Here is a 14,109-nt window from a genome sequence, read left to right as displayed (position 1 = left end):
TGAAAACCAGGGCTATTCCTGCTGCCCACCCTGGAGGTGCTGCCTCCGCATCAGGCAGGAGTAACACAGGGAGAATCTGGCTCTCTGGATTTAACAAGCTCACTTTCCTTTAATTGGGGCCCTCAGGCACTGCTGTAATGCACCTAATGGCACTAATTATTAATGAATCAGCCCTGATGAATAGGAAATCTCAACTGGCCTCTGTCTGCTTGGGTTGTCAGGCCTTCACAGAGCAGGATCTCACTGGGCAGGAGAGGAGCTGTGCAGATTTAACCAGCACCCTGGAAAGGAAGGGGGATGGGGGCATCATGGGTCCCTGTTTGTGCAAACCATACAGGGACCAACAGCACCTTGCTGCTTCTTCTGAGGTGTAGGTGTAGCCTCCAGAAAGTCCTGTGAAAAATGGACGTCACACCTTACTTTTGTGCTTGCTCTCCACCAGGACCAAGATGTTTGCCGTTGCTGCTATCCAGACAGCTTTTTCTCAATTTTGTGGGTCCTGTCTCCAGATTTTGTTCCTGGCACAAGCCTCCCCCATCTCCCTCTTGCAGCCTTTGAATGGGCACAGATTGGAGAGGGACATTTTTATTTCGTTTCTTTTTTCTTTTTTTTTTTTTTTTTTCCCTCCAAAGCCCCCCCAAAACCCGACCACCACCACTTCAGCCCGGCGCTGGCGTGTCCCCAGCCCCTGGGAGGCTGAGGCACAGCCCTTCCGGGAGCAAGGCCGGCTTGGTGCGAGGTGGAGGCTGGCAGCCAGCAGCCGGCTGCCGAGCAGGGCTCGGTCCAGCCTTCGCGAGGAGGCAGCTCGGCGGCCCCCGGGGACCGCGGGGCTGCGGTTGCTCAGTCGGAGCTGGGGACAGGAATTAGGGCAGGCAGAGCTGCAGTGTCCTCAGCCCTCCCCGCTTATCCAGCCAGAATCTGATACAGCTGCAGTTTTGTTTTTTTGGAGGGGGGGTCGGGCTTTTCTATTTTATTTTATTATTATTTATTTTTTTTACTGTGGTCCCTCTCACCGTTTCAACGGTGCATTTTTTTCCCTCCCCAGCTCCCCAGGCTCATGTTTACCCAGGAATTAAGGGGTGCTCAGAGGCTTGAACCTCTGCACCTTTTGCTAAAGCAGCCGCATCCCCGCAAACCCTACAGGTGCAAGGAGACAGACTGGGGGCGACCCAAAAGCTCCCAACCCGTCAGCGAGCCCAGACCCCGCCGCCCACCCCCCCCCCCGACCCTTTCGGCTCCTTTCTCCCCGTTTGCAGCCTTTTTCTCACTCGCCTCAACGGAGGGCTAATTGGGGGCTTTGCTAATTACGGAGAGATCACTCATTAGTAATTCAACCTCACGAGCAGCTAACTCGAGCCCTCTAAAATCGCCCCCGCAGTCCCGGAGGCTGGAGGTTTCTTCCGAGGGGGCGAGGGAAAAGCTCGGGGAGACCCCGGGGGACGCCGGCAGCGGGGGGGCAGGCACCGGGCACCGGGTTGCGATGGGCTGCGGGGTCCCTGGCAGCCCCCTGAGGGTCTCCCTCTGCCTGTCCCCCCCCCGGCTGGCATTTCTTGCTGCGGGAAGTCGCAGCCGCGGTGCCTGACCTCATGAATACAGAGATGCGCGCAGAAAAATCAATTTAGGTCTGGAGCCTCTTTGGGGAGGGAAAATAACCCAAACCATTTAAACAAAGCTCCGCTCTCCAGGGTTTTCCTTTCCCTTTGCTGGCGGTGGGGATGAACCCTAGAGGGAGGGCAAGGGAAAACGAAACGCGAGCAGACCTGTGCCTTCCAAATGGAGGCGAGAGGCTCCGCAAAGCCCCCCCGACGCACACATAATGTACTTTAGCATTAAAAAATCAACATTGCTTCCAGTGGTAAAGGCGCCCGGCTCCGGCTCCTGAGCGCATTCGTTGCTGGGATTCAATCCGTTTGGGAAATGCAGATTGCCTTGCGCCCCACTGTTTGATTTATGAGCTGTTCGGTTTGCCATTGCTTACCCATCACATTGAGCACCCCAGGAAGGACGGGGAGCAGGGAGAGGGGCGAGGCAGGGAAAATCCCTGGTGCCATGCCCCTTGCCAGAGGCAAGTGCCAGTGCCGCAAAGGGAGAGTGCCCACCCCCTAAAAAATATCGCCTGGGGGCCCCTGACCCCCCATCACCCCCCCTAGCCCCGGTCGCCAGCTGGGCTCTCGCCTCGTAGGTAAGAAGGAGGTGTTTACTCTTTGCTGTGCATTTCTCTATAGAGGCACCAGGCGCCTATAAATAGAGCAAGCTTCTGCCGCGAAATCAATACCCCGGCCCCCCCTTCCCCTTGCTCCTTCGGCTCGGCAGCCTTATTAATTATGAAAGGGCTCCAGCTCCGCAGCCTCCGTCCTTAATGGTGGTTGCTGCCTCCCTCCCTGCCTCCCTCCGCCGGCCTCGCACCCGGCCGCCCCTCGCCTTGGGCTTCGGGGGAGGCGGAGGAGGCTGGGAGGATTTACAGAGTGTATTTAAGAAATTGGGAGGAAAAAAAAAAAAAAAGAAAAAAAAAAAAAAGAAAGAAAGAAAAAGAGAAGGCCCAGAGTAAACGATTCAGCGGTCCTGTCCTTGTGTGAACTGAAATCGCCGTGTTCATCAAGGGATCGGGTCTGGATTTAGCCTTCCTTGCCTTAAAAGCCCTGTCCTTCTCAAGGTACTCCCGGCAGAATTTATAGAAAGGACGACACCCTTATTTCAAACAATATTTTTTATTTTATACTTCTGTCTATACTTTGTAGCAAATCTTTTTTTTTTGTTATTTTTTTGCTGAATTGACTTTATAATAAACTTCTTTTTTAAATTACATTTTTCTTCTCTTTTAAAATCAAAGCTCTTTTTTTTTTTTTTTTCAAAATCATTTGCTGTTGTTATTGTTTTTTGTATTTTTTTTTTCTTTAGGTTTACATTTAAGCCCCCCTTTTTGTGATCTCTATTGTTGGATAATCAGGTATTTTACTGGTATGTGTAACATCTAAAACAAAGAGGAGGAGAAAATTAAAGGCAGTGGATTCGGAAAGATGCCTTCGAACAGCAAGTAAAGGTAACTCTCGGAGATCTGTTAGCAGCATTCCTTCACTCCGCCGGGCACCGAGACACATCTCTGTCTTTCCTTCGTCCCTTTCTTCCTTCCTTCCTTCCTCTTTTAACCGTTCGTTTCCCACTCTCTCGCTCTCTCGCTCTCTTTTCCCCTTGAGAAAATGCGCTCTTTTAATTTATTTATTGATATTATTATTATTATTATTATTATTTTGCAGTGGGATGACCAAAAAACAAGCGACTGTGGAGGAAAGATGAGAGATTGTGAATTATTCACCATATGCTTCACACGTGGACATCTACCTTGGATTCATCGCCAGTGCCTTTTTTATTTTTTTCTCTGCTTTTTGTTCTCATCTCGCATAATGCCACATTTTTAGAGGAGCCCGTGGCCTGCCAGGGTTTATCCTGGCAGAGTATAACGTTAGCGTTAGGTGGCCCAGAGCCGTTCCTGAGATTTCTTTTGCACAACGAGGGCTCGGGTTTTTATTTTTATTTGTTTCTCTTTTTGATTTGAAGCGATAGTAAAGCTGAGGTCCGATTCGGGCTGCACGCCGCTGCCTGTTTGGTAACATTTGGCAAATAAAACACACCAAAAGAAAAGAAAAAAATAAAAGAAAAAGAAAAGAAAGGGAGAAAACGCTTCCACAGTCCTACACGGGTGTTTCACCACCATCAGCCACCACCACCATCATCAACCACAGAAAAGCACAACGTCCCCAAAGCAAGGGATGGACACTTCCTCGAGAGATCCGGCACATGGAGAGGGTGTGGGTGTGGGTGTGCTCGCCCCCCTAAAAAGGCAGCCAGGTCACTAGGGCGGCCCACAGAGCCGCCAGGAGCACGGGCAAAGCCGGCGGGAGGAGGGACGATGCGGCGCCGCTGCCGCCTCCGCACAGTTCAAATAAGCTGCCTTGGAAATCGAGGTTTTTGGACTCCCGTCTCAATTTCTCCCAGAGGTCTGTCGCTCCTTCCTGGCAATCGGTGAGCGCTGTGAGGGTGCAGGCGTGGAAATCATCCCAGTACCTGCAGGAGGGGAGAGCAGCCGGCATCACTACAGGGCACACACCCGCCCCGAGGGGGGTTAAGGGACCCCGGCCGCCCCCTCGACCTCCCGGGAATCTGAGCATCCCCTCGGAGCGAGCTCCTCCCCCCCTCAACCCGCGCCCCCCGCCTTCCCCGGGCCGCCCCACGCACACGCTTTGCTTTTGGGGTCGGGGCTCCCGCGGGCAGGGACGCGATGCTGCGAAAATGACTCGGGGGGGGAGGTGGGGGGTGTGCTGTCGCAGCGTGACTTCGCCTGGGATGTATCTGGGGGAGGGACGTGCGCCCCCCGGCTGGCAAAAGCTAGCCTAGGAGCCCACGGACACGTCGCGGGTGGGAGGAGGAGGAAGAGAAGGAGGAGGAGGAGGAGGAAGAGGAGGAGAAGGGGGAGGAAGAAGCATCCTCCCCTCCCGGGCGGCTCACGGAGCGGCGGGAGGGACTCCCCATCCTTTGCCAAAGCTCCGTGGGCTGCGGGGGTTTCTCCTTCCCCAGGATAATTTCCATCTCTTTCCTCACCCTTTTCCTCCTCCTTTTAAGTCCCTTCCTCCCCCGGACCGGGCAGGGGTTTGCCCACGGGGCAGGCCCCGTCTCACTGCCCCATTTTCCTCCCCACGTCGGGTCTATGGAACCCCCCCCCATCTATTTCCCCCTTTTCTCAAGGCAGGAGCCTACAGATTTGGATATATTTTTTTAAAGTAGTCCTGCGGCCTCTAATTTATGAGCACTCTACGCTGGTTGTAGACTCCCAATGTTTGCTACATTTGTAATAAATAATGAGATACTGAGAAGCCAGAGTCTGAGAGTGTGCCTCTCCTGCAGTATTTCTGCTGTAATTGCATCTCCCAAAGGAAAATTAAATCTTTTCCAATCTTCTTTCAATACACATCCCAGCGAAGGCGATCGGGTGGTCGGGGGAAGGGAAAAGAGGTGCTTGGCACAGGTCAGGACCACCTCTGGTCCAGCACCCCCAGCCAAAGGACATTGCATCGGGACCTCGCAGCTCTTGCGTATTTAATCCTCATGTGGGACACAAGGTGAACCGCAGTCCAGCATTTCCAGCAAGGTGTCAGCCTTAGTAGGTGCAGGAAAAGTCTTGCTTGGCTCAGAAATCTCTACATAGGAAGAAAGGAAATGAGGGTTACAGGGGTCTTCTCTTCTCTTCTCTTCTCTTCTCTTCTCTTCTCTTCTCTTCTCTTCTCTTCTCTTCTCTTCTCTTCTCTTCTCTTCTCTTCTCTTCTCTTCTCTTCTCTTCTCTTCTCTTCTCTTCTCTTCTCTTCTCTTCTCTTCTCTTCTCTTCTCTTCTCTTCTCTTCTCTTCTCTTCTCTTCTTTTTCCTTCCCCCACTTTTTCTCCTTTTTCTCTTTTTTTTCTCTTTTTTCTCTTCTATTCGTTTTCCTTTCCTTTCCTTTCCTTTCCTTTCCTTTCCTTTCCTTTCCTTTCCTTTCCTTTCCTTTCCTTTCCTTTCCTTTCCTTTCCTTTCCTTTCCTTTCCTTTCCTTTCCTTTCCTTTCCTTTCCTTTCCTTTCCTTTCCTTTCCTTTCCTTTCCTTTCCTTTCCTTTCCTTTCCTTTCCTTTCCTTTCCTTTCCCATCACACTTTCCCATTTCCCAATCTTCGTTTTCTGATTTCCATGGAGCAAACCCAGAAGAAAAAAAAAAGTGTTCCAAACATATTTGTATCTAAAGTCCTAATTTCGTTTTTAAATATGACTCTTTCTCTCTCTCTGTATATAAATATATGTTTTCCAGCGAGGTGAGTTTGTGCTGGAAAACCGGGAGACCAAAGAACAGCCTGTCCAGCCGGATTTTTCCCAAATAACGAAAATCCCTGCTTGTGCCTCCCTGCCCGGCAAGCGAGACCCCGAAGCGGGGTGGCTCCCCGGCCCCCTGCAGCCGCCCCATTTCCCTCTGTCCCTGCCCCTTCCCATCCCTTCCCTCCCCTCTGGGCCGGGAGCGGGGCCGGGGTTTTTCCGCGGTGTTTGCCCCGGGGGAAGCTGCTGGTAATGGGGTGGGCAGGGGGGCCGGGGCAGGAGGGGAGCAGAGGCTGGGGCGGCCGTGCCTGTAGGGCTGGGTTCGCGTTGTGACCGTGTCGGAGCTGAGCTCTTTGCTCTGCAGCTGTATTTCGTTTCTCGAGCAATCGCCTCCCCAGCCGGCGGGCGCGGGGCGCAGTTAGGGCCAGGGCCAGGGCGCAGGGAATGCCCCGACCCCAGAGCAAAGCGGGGGGCAAGAACAGAAGCGAGGAGCCGAGGGTGAAGAAACAAACCAAATCAAACCAAACCAAATCAAAGCCAACCAACCCAACCCAACTCAACCAAACCCTACCCAACCCAACCGAATCAAACCAAACCTAACCCTACCCAACCCAATGCAACCCACATGATTCACGGAGGAGAAAAGTGAAAAAAACGCAGTAAAAACACCCTCCAGACTCCGCTGTTCCCCAAACCCGGCCTGTCCCCACGGCACGGCGCTCGGAGGGACCGGTGCGCAGACACAGGGCCCCTAAAGCACCAAACCCCTCGTTATTCCCTTATACTTCGCCCCCCTTCCCACCCCGTCCCCCCGTCCCCGAAGGAGAGAGGAAAAGACCTACGCGCAGATCGTTTGGAGATTTCTCTTGTCGTCCAGGTCCTGCGGGTAGTTGGCCATGTTATCGCCCAGCCGCAGCAAACAGTCCGAGAAGCCCCTAAAGACCGCATCGCACCGCCCTGCCGCTCTCACCGCCTGCACCAGGTAGGCTGCGGGGCAGGGGCACAGGTCAGCACCACCGGCATCCACCCTCCCACCCCCCTTGCCCCTTTTCTACCCCACCCCCCCATGCAAGGAGTGGTGATGCGGGAGGAGGAGGAGGGCGCTGGGACCGAGCCAGAGTGGCCAGCGGGGACACGGGGACAACGGGGACATCAGTGGGCTGCCTTGTGCTGTTTAGCGCTTTTCGATGCCCCTGAATTAAAGACATTGCTTTTTTTTTTTTTTTTTTTTTTTTTTTTTTGAGGGGCGAGGTGGAAGGGGGAGATGCGGAGATGAGCTGCCTGCCGCTCCCCCCACTCGCTCCTTTGTTAGGAAATTCCGGCGTGCGGCAGCGGGAGCGCTTCTCCGCGCCCTCCCGCACACACACACACACACACACACACGGGTCCTCGCTCGGCAAGGGGCGTGCAAGGCGCGGAGGATGAGATAAATAAAAAATAAAATGAAATAGGACAGGATAGAGTAGGATAGGATAGAGTAGGATAGGATAGAGTAGGATAGGATAAGATAGGATAGGGTAGGATAGGATAGGATAGGATAGGATAGGATAGGATAGGATAGGATAGGATAAATAAAATAAAATATATATGTGTAAAATAAAATAAAATAAAATATATATGTGTAAAATAAAATAAAATAAAATAAAATAAAATAAAATAAAATAAAATAAAATAAAATAAAATAAAATAAAATAAAATAAAATAAAATAAAATAAAAGTCACCAGAAAGAGCTGCGATAAAGACACGAGAAGAAGCATCCCCCGCGACTGCTCACACAACTAACCAAATACCACCAAGCCCCCTCCCCAGTCTCCTGTGACGGAAACGTACGGTGGGATGGGATGGGATGGGATGGGATGGGATGGGATGGGATGGGATGGGATGGGATGGGATGGGATGGGATGGGATAGCTCCTCCTGGGTGCCGGCTGCCCCCGGGTGCCCCGAGGGGACGGGAGGGGACACGGAGAGGTTGATGGCTCCCTTCCCACACACAACGAGCCTCCCCAGTGTCCGTGTGCCCCCAGAACGGGTGCGCACGGGCAGGTCGCAGTCCTGGGAGCACCTGCGGGGGCGGCAGGGGGCTGCCCCCCACCAGGGGGCTTCCCAAGGCCGGGAGGCTGCGCTGGGGCCGGGGTCCCCTCCCGAATCCCCCGCCCGGGACAGGGCCGGGCCGCGGGAAGGCTCCGTTTCAGGCAAGGTCCCCCTCTTTTGTGATTCACCGGTGACACGACTCCGTGGTCCCTCCCCTCCACACACCCCCCCGGCACCGGCCGTCACATCAAACCCCAGCAGGCTACGGGAGGGGGGAAAAAAGCCGAGCAAACAAACCGGGAAGAAGCGCGGAGCATCCCGAGGGGAAAGCGGCCCCATTAAACCCAGTTCCAGGGGCGAGATGGGGCGGGGGGAAAGCCGCACAAATTCCTCCCAAAACGTGCCGGGCTGCGCTGAGATGCGGGGTCCGAGACGGAGCCCGGGCCCTGGTGGCAGGGGGACGGATTGGGGGCGAGCGGGGCTCAGAGCATCCCCCGCCTCCACCCAGGGTACCCCTGTCCTCAGACCCTCCACCAAAATAACAACGGTAATTAAAAGAGGCGCAAGCGGGGCGTCCTGCTCGCTTGAACGGCAGCGGGATTTCTCTTGAACTCGGTCTTTTTGCCGTGCCCCCGAGCTGCCCCCCCCGTCCCCCACATCCCGCCCTTCAAAGCCCGGCGTGCGCAGCGGGTTGCGGGACCGCAGGGGCCGTCCGCAGCCCGTCGCATCCCTGCCCCAAAGCGGCTCCCTGTCCCCGAAGTCCTCCTGCCCTTCAGCCTCGGCACCCTCCGCGGAGCCTCCCCCCCCTGCACCACCTCTGTCACCTTCCAAAATGTCAGGGATTTCGGGCAGCTCCCCGTCCCCACCGCCCAAACGCAGAACTCAGGGATTTTTATTATTATTATTATTTCTTTTCTCCTCAACGCTCCGAAATACCCACGGAGGAGCGCAGAGCCGAAGCTCGGCGTGCCTAAAATCCGTCCCCCGCCGGGGCACCGCAAAGCGGCCGCACCGCCAGCACCTCGGCGCTGTGCGGCAATTTTGGGGGGGAACTTTCCCCAAGCCTGCCCGTGCTCGGGGACGGCGGTTCCCGGCCACTCGAGCCGCCTTTGGGAATTTCACCGTCAAGAAAATCCTCCCTGGGCTGAGTCAAAGAAACGCCAATGAGAGCAAGTTCTCCTCCTTCTCCAGCCGAACAAACAAACAGAAACCGCAAGGACTGAAATTTAGGGTAGCATCCAAATAATACCGCCTTCCCCTTTCTTTCTCTGTCAGTACAGAAAATGGCCTTCTGAAGAGTTCAGCATCAGTTAAAATGGAAAGGCAATACGAATTGAGGGGGTTGCATCGCACAGCCACATTTTCCAGAGGTCGTCGTTTCATTGCAATATTTCTTTCCTTTTTTTTTTTTTTTTTTTTTCTTCTACCAATGAGGAAATATTCGAAGCATTTTACCTCCTTCTTTCCTCCCTTTCTTGTTCTCCCTCCCTCCTTTTTTTCCCTTTTTCACTTTTTTCCTTTCCTTTTTTTTTTTTTTTCTTTTTTTTTTAATTTTCTTTTGATACCCACAAAATGCTGCAGAGGTTGTCTGTAAAGGAGGGTGACCGAGAGGAAGGATCTCTAAATAGCAATGCTGAGTATTTTTTACTGTAGCAGAATTCCTTTGCAGGCAAATATTTTCAAGGTTCTCTTCACACCTGCCAATCCGGATAAGAAAAGCCGTGTTTTAATCGCCCTTTCATTGAAGCCCAGTTTTAGATCATGCCCGGGAACATACGTATTCAATACATATTCTTTAAAATTTGCCTGTGCAGGACTCAACTGGCCATTAACTTGGACATTGCCGAATGTCTGCAACTCAAAAACCACTTCAGCAAAAAAATGCTGAATTAAACGAACCCGAGAGCAAACCAACAGAAAAAGAACCATCGGAAAAACAAAACCCAATATATTAAATAAAAACGGCAACGACTATACAAAAACTCATACCGGGGTGGAGGGAAACCTGTTCTATTTAAAGTAACTTAACAGATATAGACGTTTTTTGGACCCACTCGTTTTTTAACAAAATTAATGATCGGGCGGTGGGATTGCGCGATTCTTTTTATTCTTATCATTTGTTCTTTTTGAATTATTTTATTCTTATTATTTATTCTTATTATGTCTCCGCATTCGGGGAGAATATTTTTATGTTTATTTTTTGAAGTCAGCGTTGGGGTTTGTTTGCTTTTAGGCTGCTCTGCAAATGGGAAAGCCTCCAAGTTCCCAAAGGGAGCCCTTCGCTTGTCCCCCTGATTTTCTGAAGAAAAAAAAAAATCCACCAACTTTCCAGCTAGATGTCTCGCAAGCCATTTTGTGCCCGTTCTCATTCCTCCGTCCCTCCAGGGAGAGAGGGGGATTTCTCAGCACCGGAGTCCCCAAATTGTCAGCGGTAAGGAACACAGGGGCTATCCAAAAAAAGCAAATACAAACGCAGTCTCTCGCATGCACGGCGAACACAGAGCGGGGAAAAATGAAAAATAAAAAAAAAAAAAAGAGCAAAGCGAACTACGAGAAAGCATGCACTGATTTAGGGAAACGACCAAAGGAAAGTGACTGAAGAGGAGGAAGGAATTCGCTGCCTCTTCCAGCAGCCCCCAGGCTCGCCAGCTTGCAGGGTGGCGAAGACCAAGGGGTGCGGGTGCGGGTGCGGGCAGGATCAGTGCCGCAACCCCCGCTGCATGCACGGCTCGGGGCTCGGGGCGTCCCGCTGGGAACGGGCTTTGGCGGTCCACTTACCTATCTGCACAGCAAGGATCAGAGAAATGTATCTGCCGTTCAACTTAAGTCCCATCCTACATTTAGTAAAACCATTTGCGACTGCAGATCTTTAAATAGTTACTTTGGAGAACGTGGGGGAAAGCTGAAAAATAGGCATTGCCAACAAGTTCCGAGCAGCGGAGGACTTTGCAGACGAGGGGGGAGACAGAGGAGAAGGAGAGAAAAGAGGGAGAACCGGGGAGAGGGCGAGGAGGACTAGCTGGGAATGGTTCGCTCCATTAGGAGGGGGCGGAGGAAGTACAGCCTCACGCCCACGGCCGGCCCTGACGTGGGGGGATGACACTGACGGATTTTTTTTTTTCCTCCTCCTTTTTATTTTATTTTATTATTATTTTTTTTTTAATGTGCACCTTGGAAGAGAAACGCCATTTATAGGCATCACAGGCCGCCTTTCTCCAGAGCCCGGTCTCCCCGTGTCCTCCCCCCCCCACGCCCCATTAATCGCCGAGAAATCTCTGCTCCTCCTTCAGCCCCCCACAGCCTTCAGCCCCCCCACAGCCCCTCCGTGCTCTCCCCGGCCCCCCGGGGGGGAGCAGCCGGGACCGTCCCCACGGGGCGGGGGGGGGGATGCGCGGACCCACGAAGACGCAGACCCACGGACACGCACGGACAGACAGACGGAGGGGCCGCCCCCGGGGGTGGGGATAGCACGGTAGAAACCCCCCCTCCGCCCCCAGCCCGCCCCCGGGCCGCCCCGTCGGGGCTGGCGCTGAGGAGGGGGGGATGAGGAGGAGGGGGAGAGAAAGGGGGGTGCGGGGTCCCCTCCCCCTCCCCGCCCCTCCCCCACCATGACGTCACCCCCAGGCCAAGGGGGGAGCGGGGGGGGGGGGCGGTCTCTCCTGGTCCTGCTGGTCCGTCCCCACCGTGGGACCGCAGAGGATGGGGTGGGGAACCCGCAACACAGCCCCCCCTTTTTTGGGGGGGTGGGAACACACGGGCATTTCCCCTCCTGCACCGGAGTGGTGCTGGCATCGAGTGCCTCAAGCCGGGGAGCTGCCCGTGTCTCCCCCGACAGGCTTTGGGGTGCCCATCACCACCTGTCCACAGCAGAAGGGTTTGGCCTTTGGGGGCCACCAGCCCCTGTCCTCTGGGGATGAGGCACCCATCCTGGCTTGTGGTGCTCCTGCAGCCTGATGCCCTCCTGGGACCCACTGTGGGGCCACTTCACATGGAGAGCATCACAGGAGGAGCCTCAAGGTGCTTCTCCCGGAGCAACTGGACCTGCCAAAAATCCCGTCCTATGCCCTTGGCTCTTGCACCACGAAGTTGTTCCCCCCCCAGCGCAGCCCCTGGCAGCTCCAGGAGCCAAAGGGACAGGTTGGAGGGAGACATTTGCTGCTCTCAGGCTGCTTTCTTCTCTCATGGTGTGCTGCAGGTGGCAAGCCAGCCCAGAGGGCAGAGCTGACTGAGAGCTCACCTGGGGAATGAAAAAAGCCCAGGTGTGGACTGCAGCCCAGAGCAGAGCTGTCATGTACATGCTCCTAAAGACATTGGTAGAGGAAAGGAGGTTCGGCTCAAGCTATGGCTTTGGACTATGTACCGTGCCCTCTTTCAGGGGAAGTAAAGGTATGAGCTGGAGCTGGAGCTAAGGCCACACTTCCCTAGCTCTTTGCAGGTCTGGTGCTTTTGTAACACAACAGAGGCTGTGGTGGATATGAAGAGGTGGGACCTTTTCCTTCTTCCTGGAGGAATCATCTGGATAACCCATTGCATCTTTTATGTCCCTCAGGCTGTGCATTATCAGCACAAAAGGGGCAAAGGAAGAAGGTGATGTAGGTTGAGGTCCATGAGTATGGATGTTGAACTCCCAGCAGTTGGCCACTTGTGGCCACATTTACTGTTAGGAAGGACAAGGCATCCTTGTGGGATCACCAGGGCATGGAGGCTGCAGTGTGAGGAATTTCTTGTTTCACTCTGCCCTGTTGATAAGGACATCAGTTCATTTATACATTCATCTGTTTTGTTTCTGTCTGCTTTTTTTTTTTTTTTGAGGACAAACTATAGCTCCAGGTTAAAGGTTGAGCTGGCTCCAAGAGGCCTGTGTTGAATATGATTCTGACATTACACTGTGTAAGTAGTGAACTTCAGGGCAGTTTACAATGCGCAGTCAGGAAGAGTTTAATATGGCTAACGCGGCTTCTGGTACATCCATCACCGCTGACATGACTGGAACCCCTGCCAATCTGGTCACAAATCTCATTAGAACAGGCATTTCTAGGGGATTTCTGCTCCCCCCTCTCCAAATAAATAAATAAATAAATAAATAAATAAATAAATAAATAAATATAAAAATAAAAATAAATCCAGTGACTCAAAGCATTAGTTACAATGACATGAGAGGCAAAAAGGACCTGAGCTAGATTCCTCTAAATATTCTTGGTTGCTGGGGAAGTCCAGATCTGTCTGAAACTCAAACACGGCTCCATCCTCACCTCCCTCCCTGCCCCAGGAAGGATCCTGTGACAGTATAGATCCTGAATGAGAGCCAGTGGTTTCAGCCCGTCTCAAATATCAGCACGGTCAGCTCTGCTGGGAGCCAGGGGCAGGATGAAGCGGGGACATTTGTTTGTCAACCTATCCCTTTTTCTTTCCAACCTGGTATTAGAAGATGCTTGAATATCAACCCCTCCCTAAGAGACATCTGTGTGTTTTTAGAAAAGACTCTGGTGGTGTCTCACCCAGCCCTCGTTGGGACAACACGCCCATCAGCATGGTTTTGCCCTTGTTCTGGAGAACAAGGCTCTGCACATGCCCTGTTCTCACTGCGGTGCCACGCTCGCCCAGCTTGTTCGGGATGCACGGGCTGCAGCTGTGGCAGATGGACAGAGCCCGTGGCAGCTGGCCAGATGCAGCTCCAGCAGACAGCGTGCACAACAGCTGGGTGGGCAGCCTTGCGCTGTTCCAGCCCGGGGGGGAGCAGTGCATGGGGCATCTAATTGCATGCCAGCACGGCTCCCCCCGAACCACCTCCCAGAGGGTGACCCACTGCTGAGAGTGGATGTGCTCCCCGTGCAGCTCGGGGCTGACTGTCATGGCTGAACCTCAACGGAGCTGGCTCTGAGTAGCAGAGGACTGGCAAAGAGATCTGCTTTCCCATGCAAAGCCGGCTGCAGCGCTGCATTTCTTTTCCCCTTCATCCTTTTTTTTTTTTTTTAATGCAAAACATCTCTTCAAACAGCTTGTGCTGTGTGCTCCTCAGCGCATGGTTACGGGCTAGTAAGGCAGATAAAAGCAGAACCTTTGGTGCCGTCAGTCAGCAATCTGCTTTATTCCAAGCCTCGGATCAGTCTGGGGGGAGGGCTCGGTGGTCATGGTGAGATTTGAAAGTCCCTCCTCTGGGTGCGTGAGCTCTGCATTCGCTCTTAGCTCATCCTGCAGTAACATCACTGCTGCTGGGAGGTAACTGCTTGCTTTTACTCTCCCTCAAA

At 53.2% G+C, this 14,109-nt stretch overlaps 1 protein-coding gene across 1 annotated transcript; it reads right to left on the bottom strand.

Annotated features, from left to right (window-relative positions):
• Positions 1 to 3,240: 3,240 nt before the first annotated feature.
• On the bottom strand, positions 3,241 to 10,900 carry NRN1 (neuritin 1). The gene is made up of 3 exons (XM_082752268.1): positions 10,640 to 10,900; positions 6,670 to 6,814; positions 3,241 to 4,062 (listed from the first exon to the last, which is right to left on the bottom strand). The coding sequence occupies exons 1-3, from the start codon at positions 10,692 to 10,694 to the stop codon at positions 3,831 to 3,833; spliced, it is 432 nt and encodes a 143-aa protein (XP_082608394.1). The 5' UTR covers positions 10,695 to 10,900; the 3' UTR covers positions 3,241 to 3,830.
• Positions 10,901 to 14,109: the final 3,209 nt, after the last annotated feature.

The sequence above is a fragment of the Aythya marila genome (genome assembly GCF_965140915.1).
Source record: "Aythya marila genome assembly, chromosome: 2".
Classification (NCBI taxonomy): domain Eukaryota; kingdom Metazoa; phylum Chordata; class Aves; order Anseriformes; family Anatidae; genus Aythya; species Aythya marila.
Note: the sequence above shows the minus strand (reverse complement) of the source record. Positions and strands in the feature narration are given on the sequence as shown.

Excerpts from the sequence above, each read along its gene's own strand:
- NRN1 (XM_082752268.1), bottom strand. The coding sequence starts at position 10,694 with ATGGGACTTAAGTTGAACGGCAGATACATTTCTCTGATCCTTGCTGTG. Across the intron at positions 6,815-10,639 it reads GATCCTTGCTGTGCAGATAG|CCTACCTGGTGCAGGCGGTG; the intron begins GTAAGTGGACCG and ends CCTGCCCCGCAG. Across the intron at positions 4,063-6,669 it reads AATCTCCAAACGATCTGCGC|GTACTGGGATGATTTCCACG; the intron begins GTAGGTCTTTTC and ends CCCCTCCTGCAG.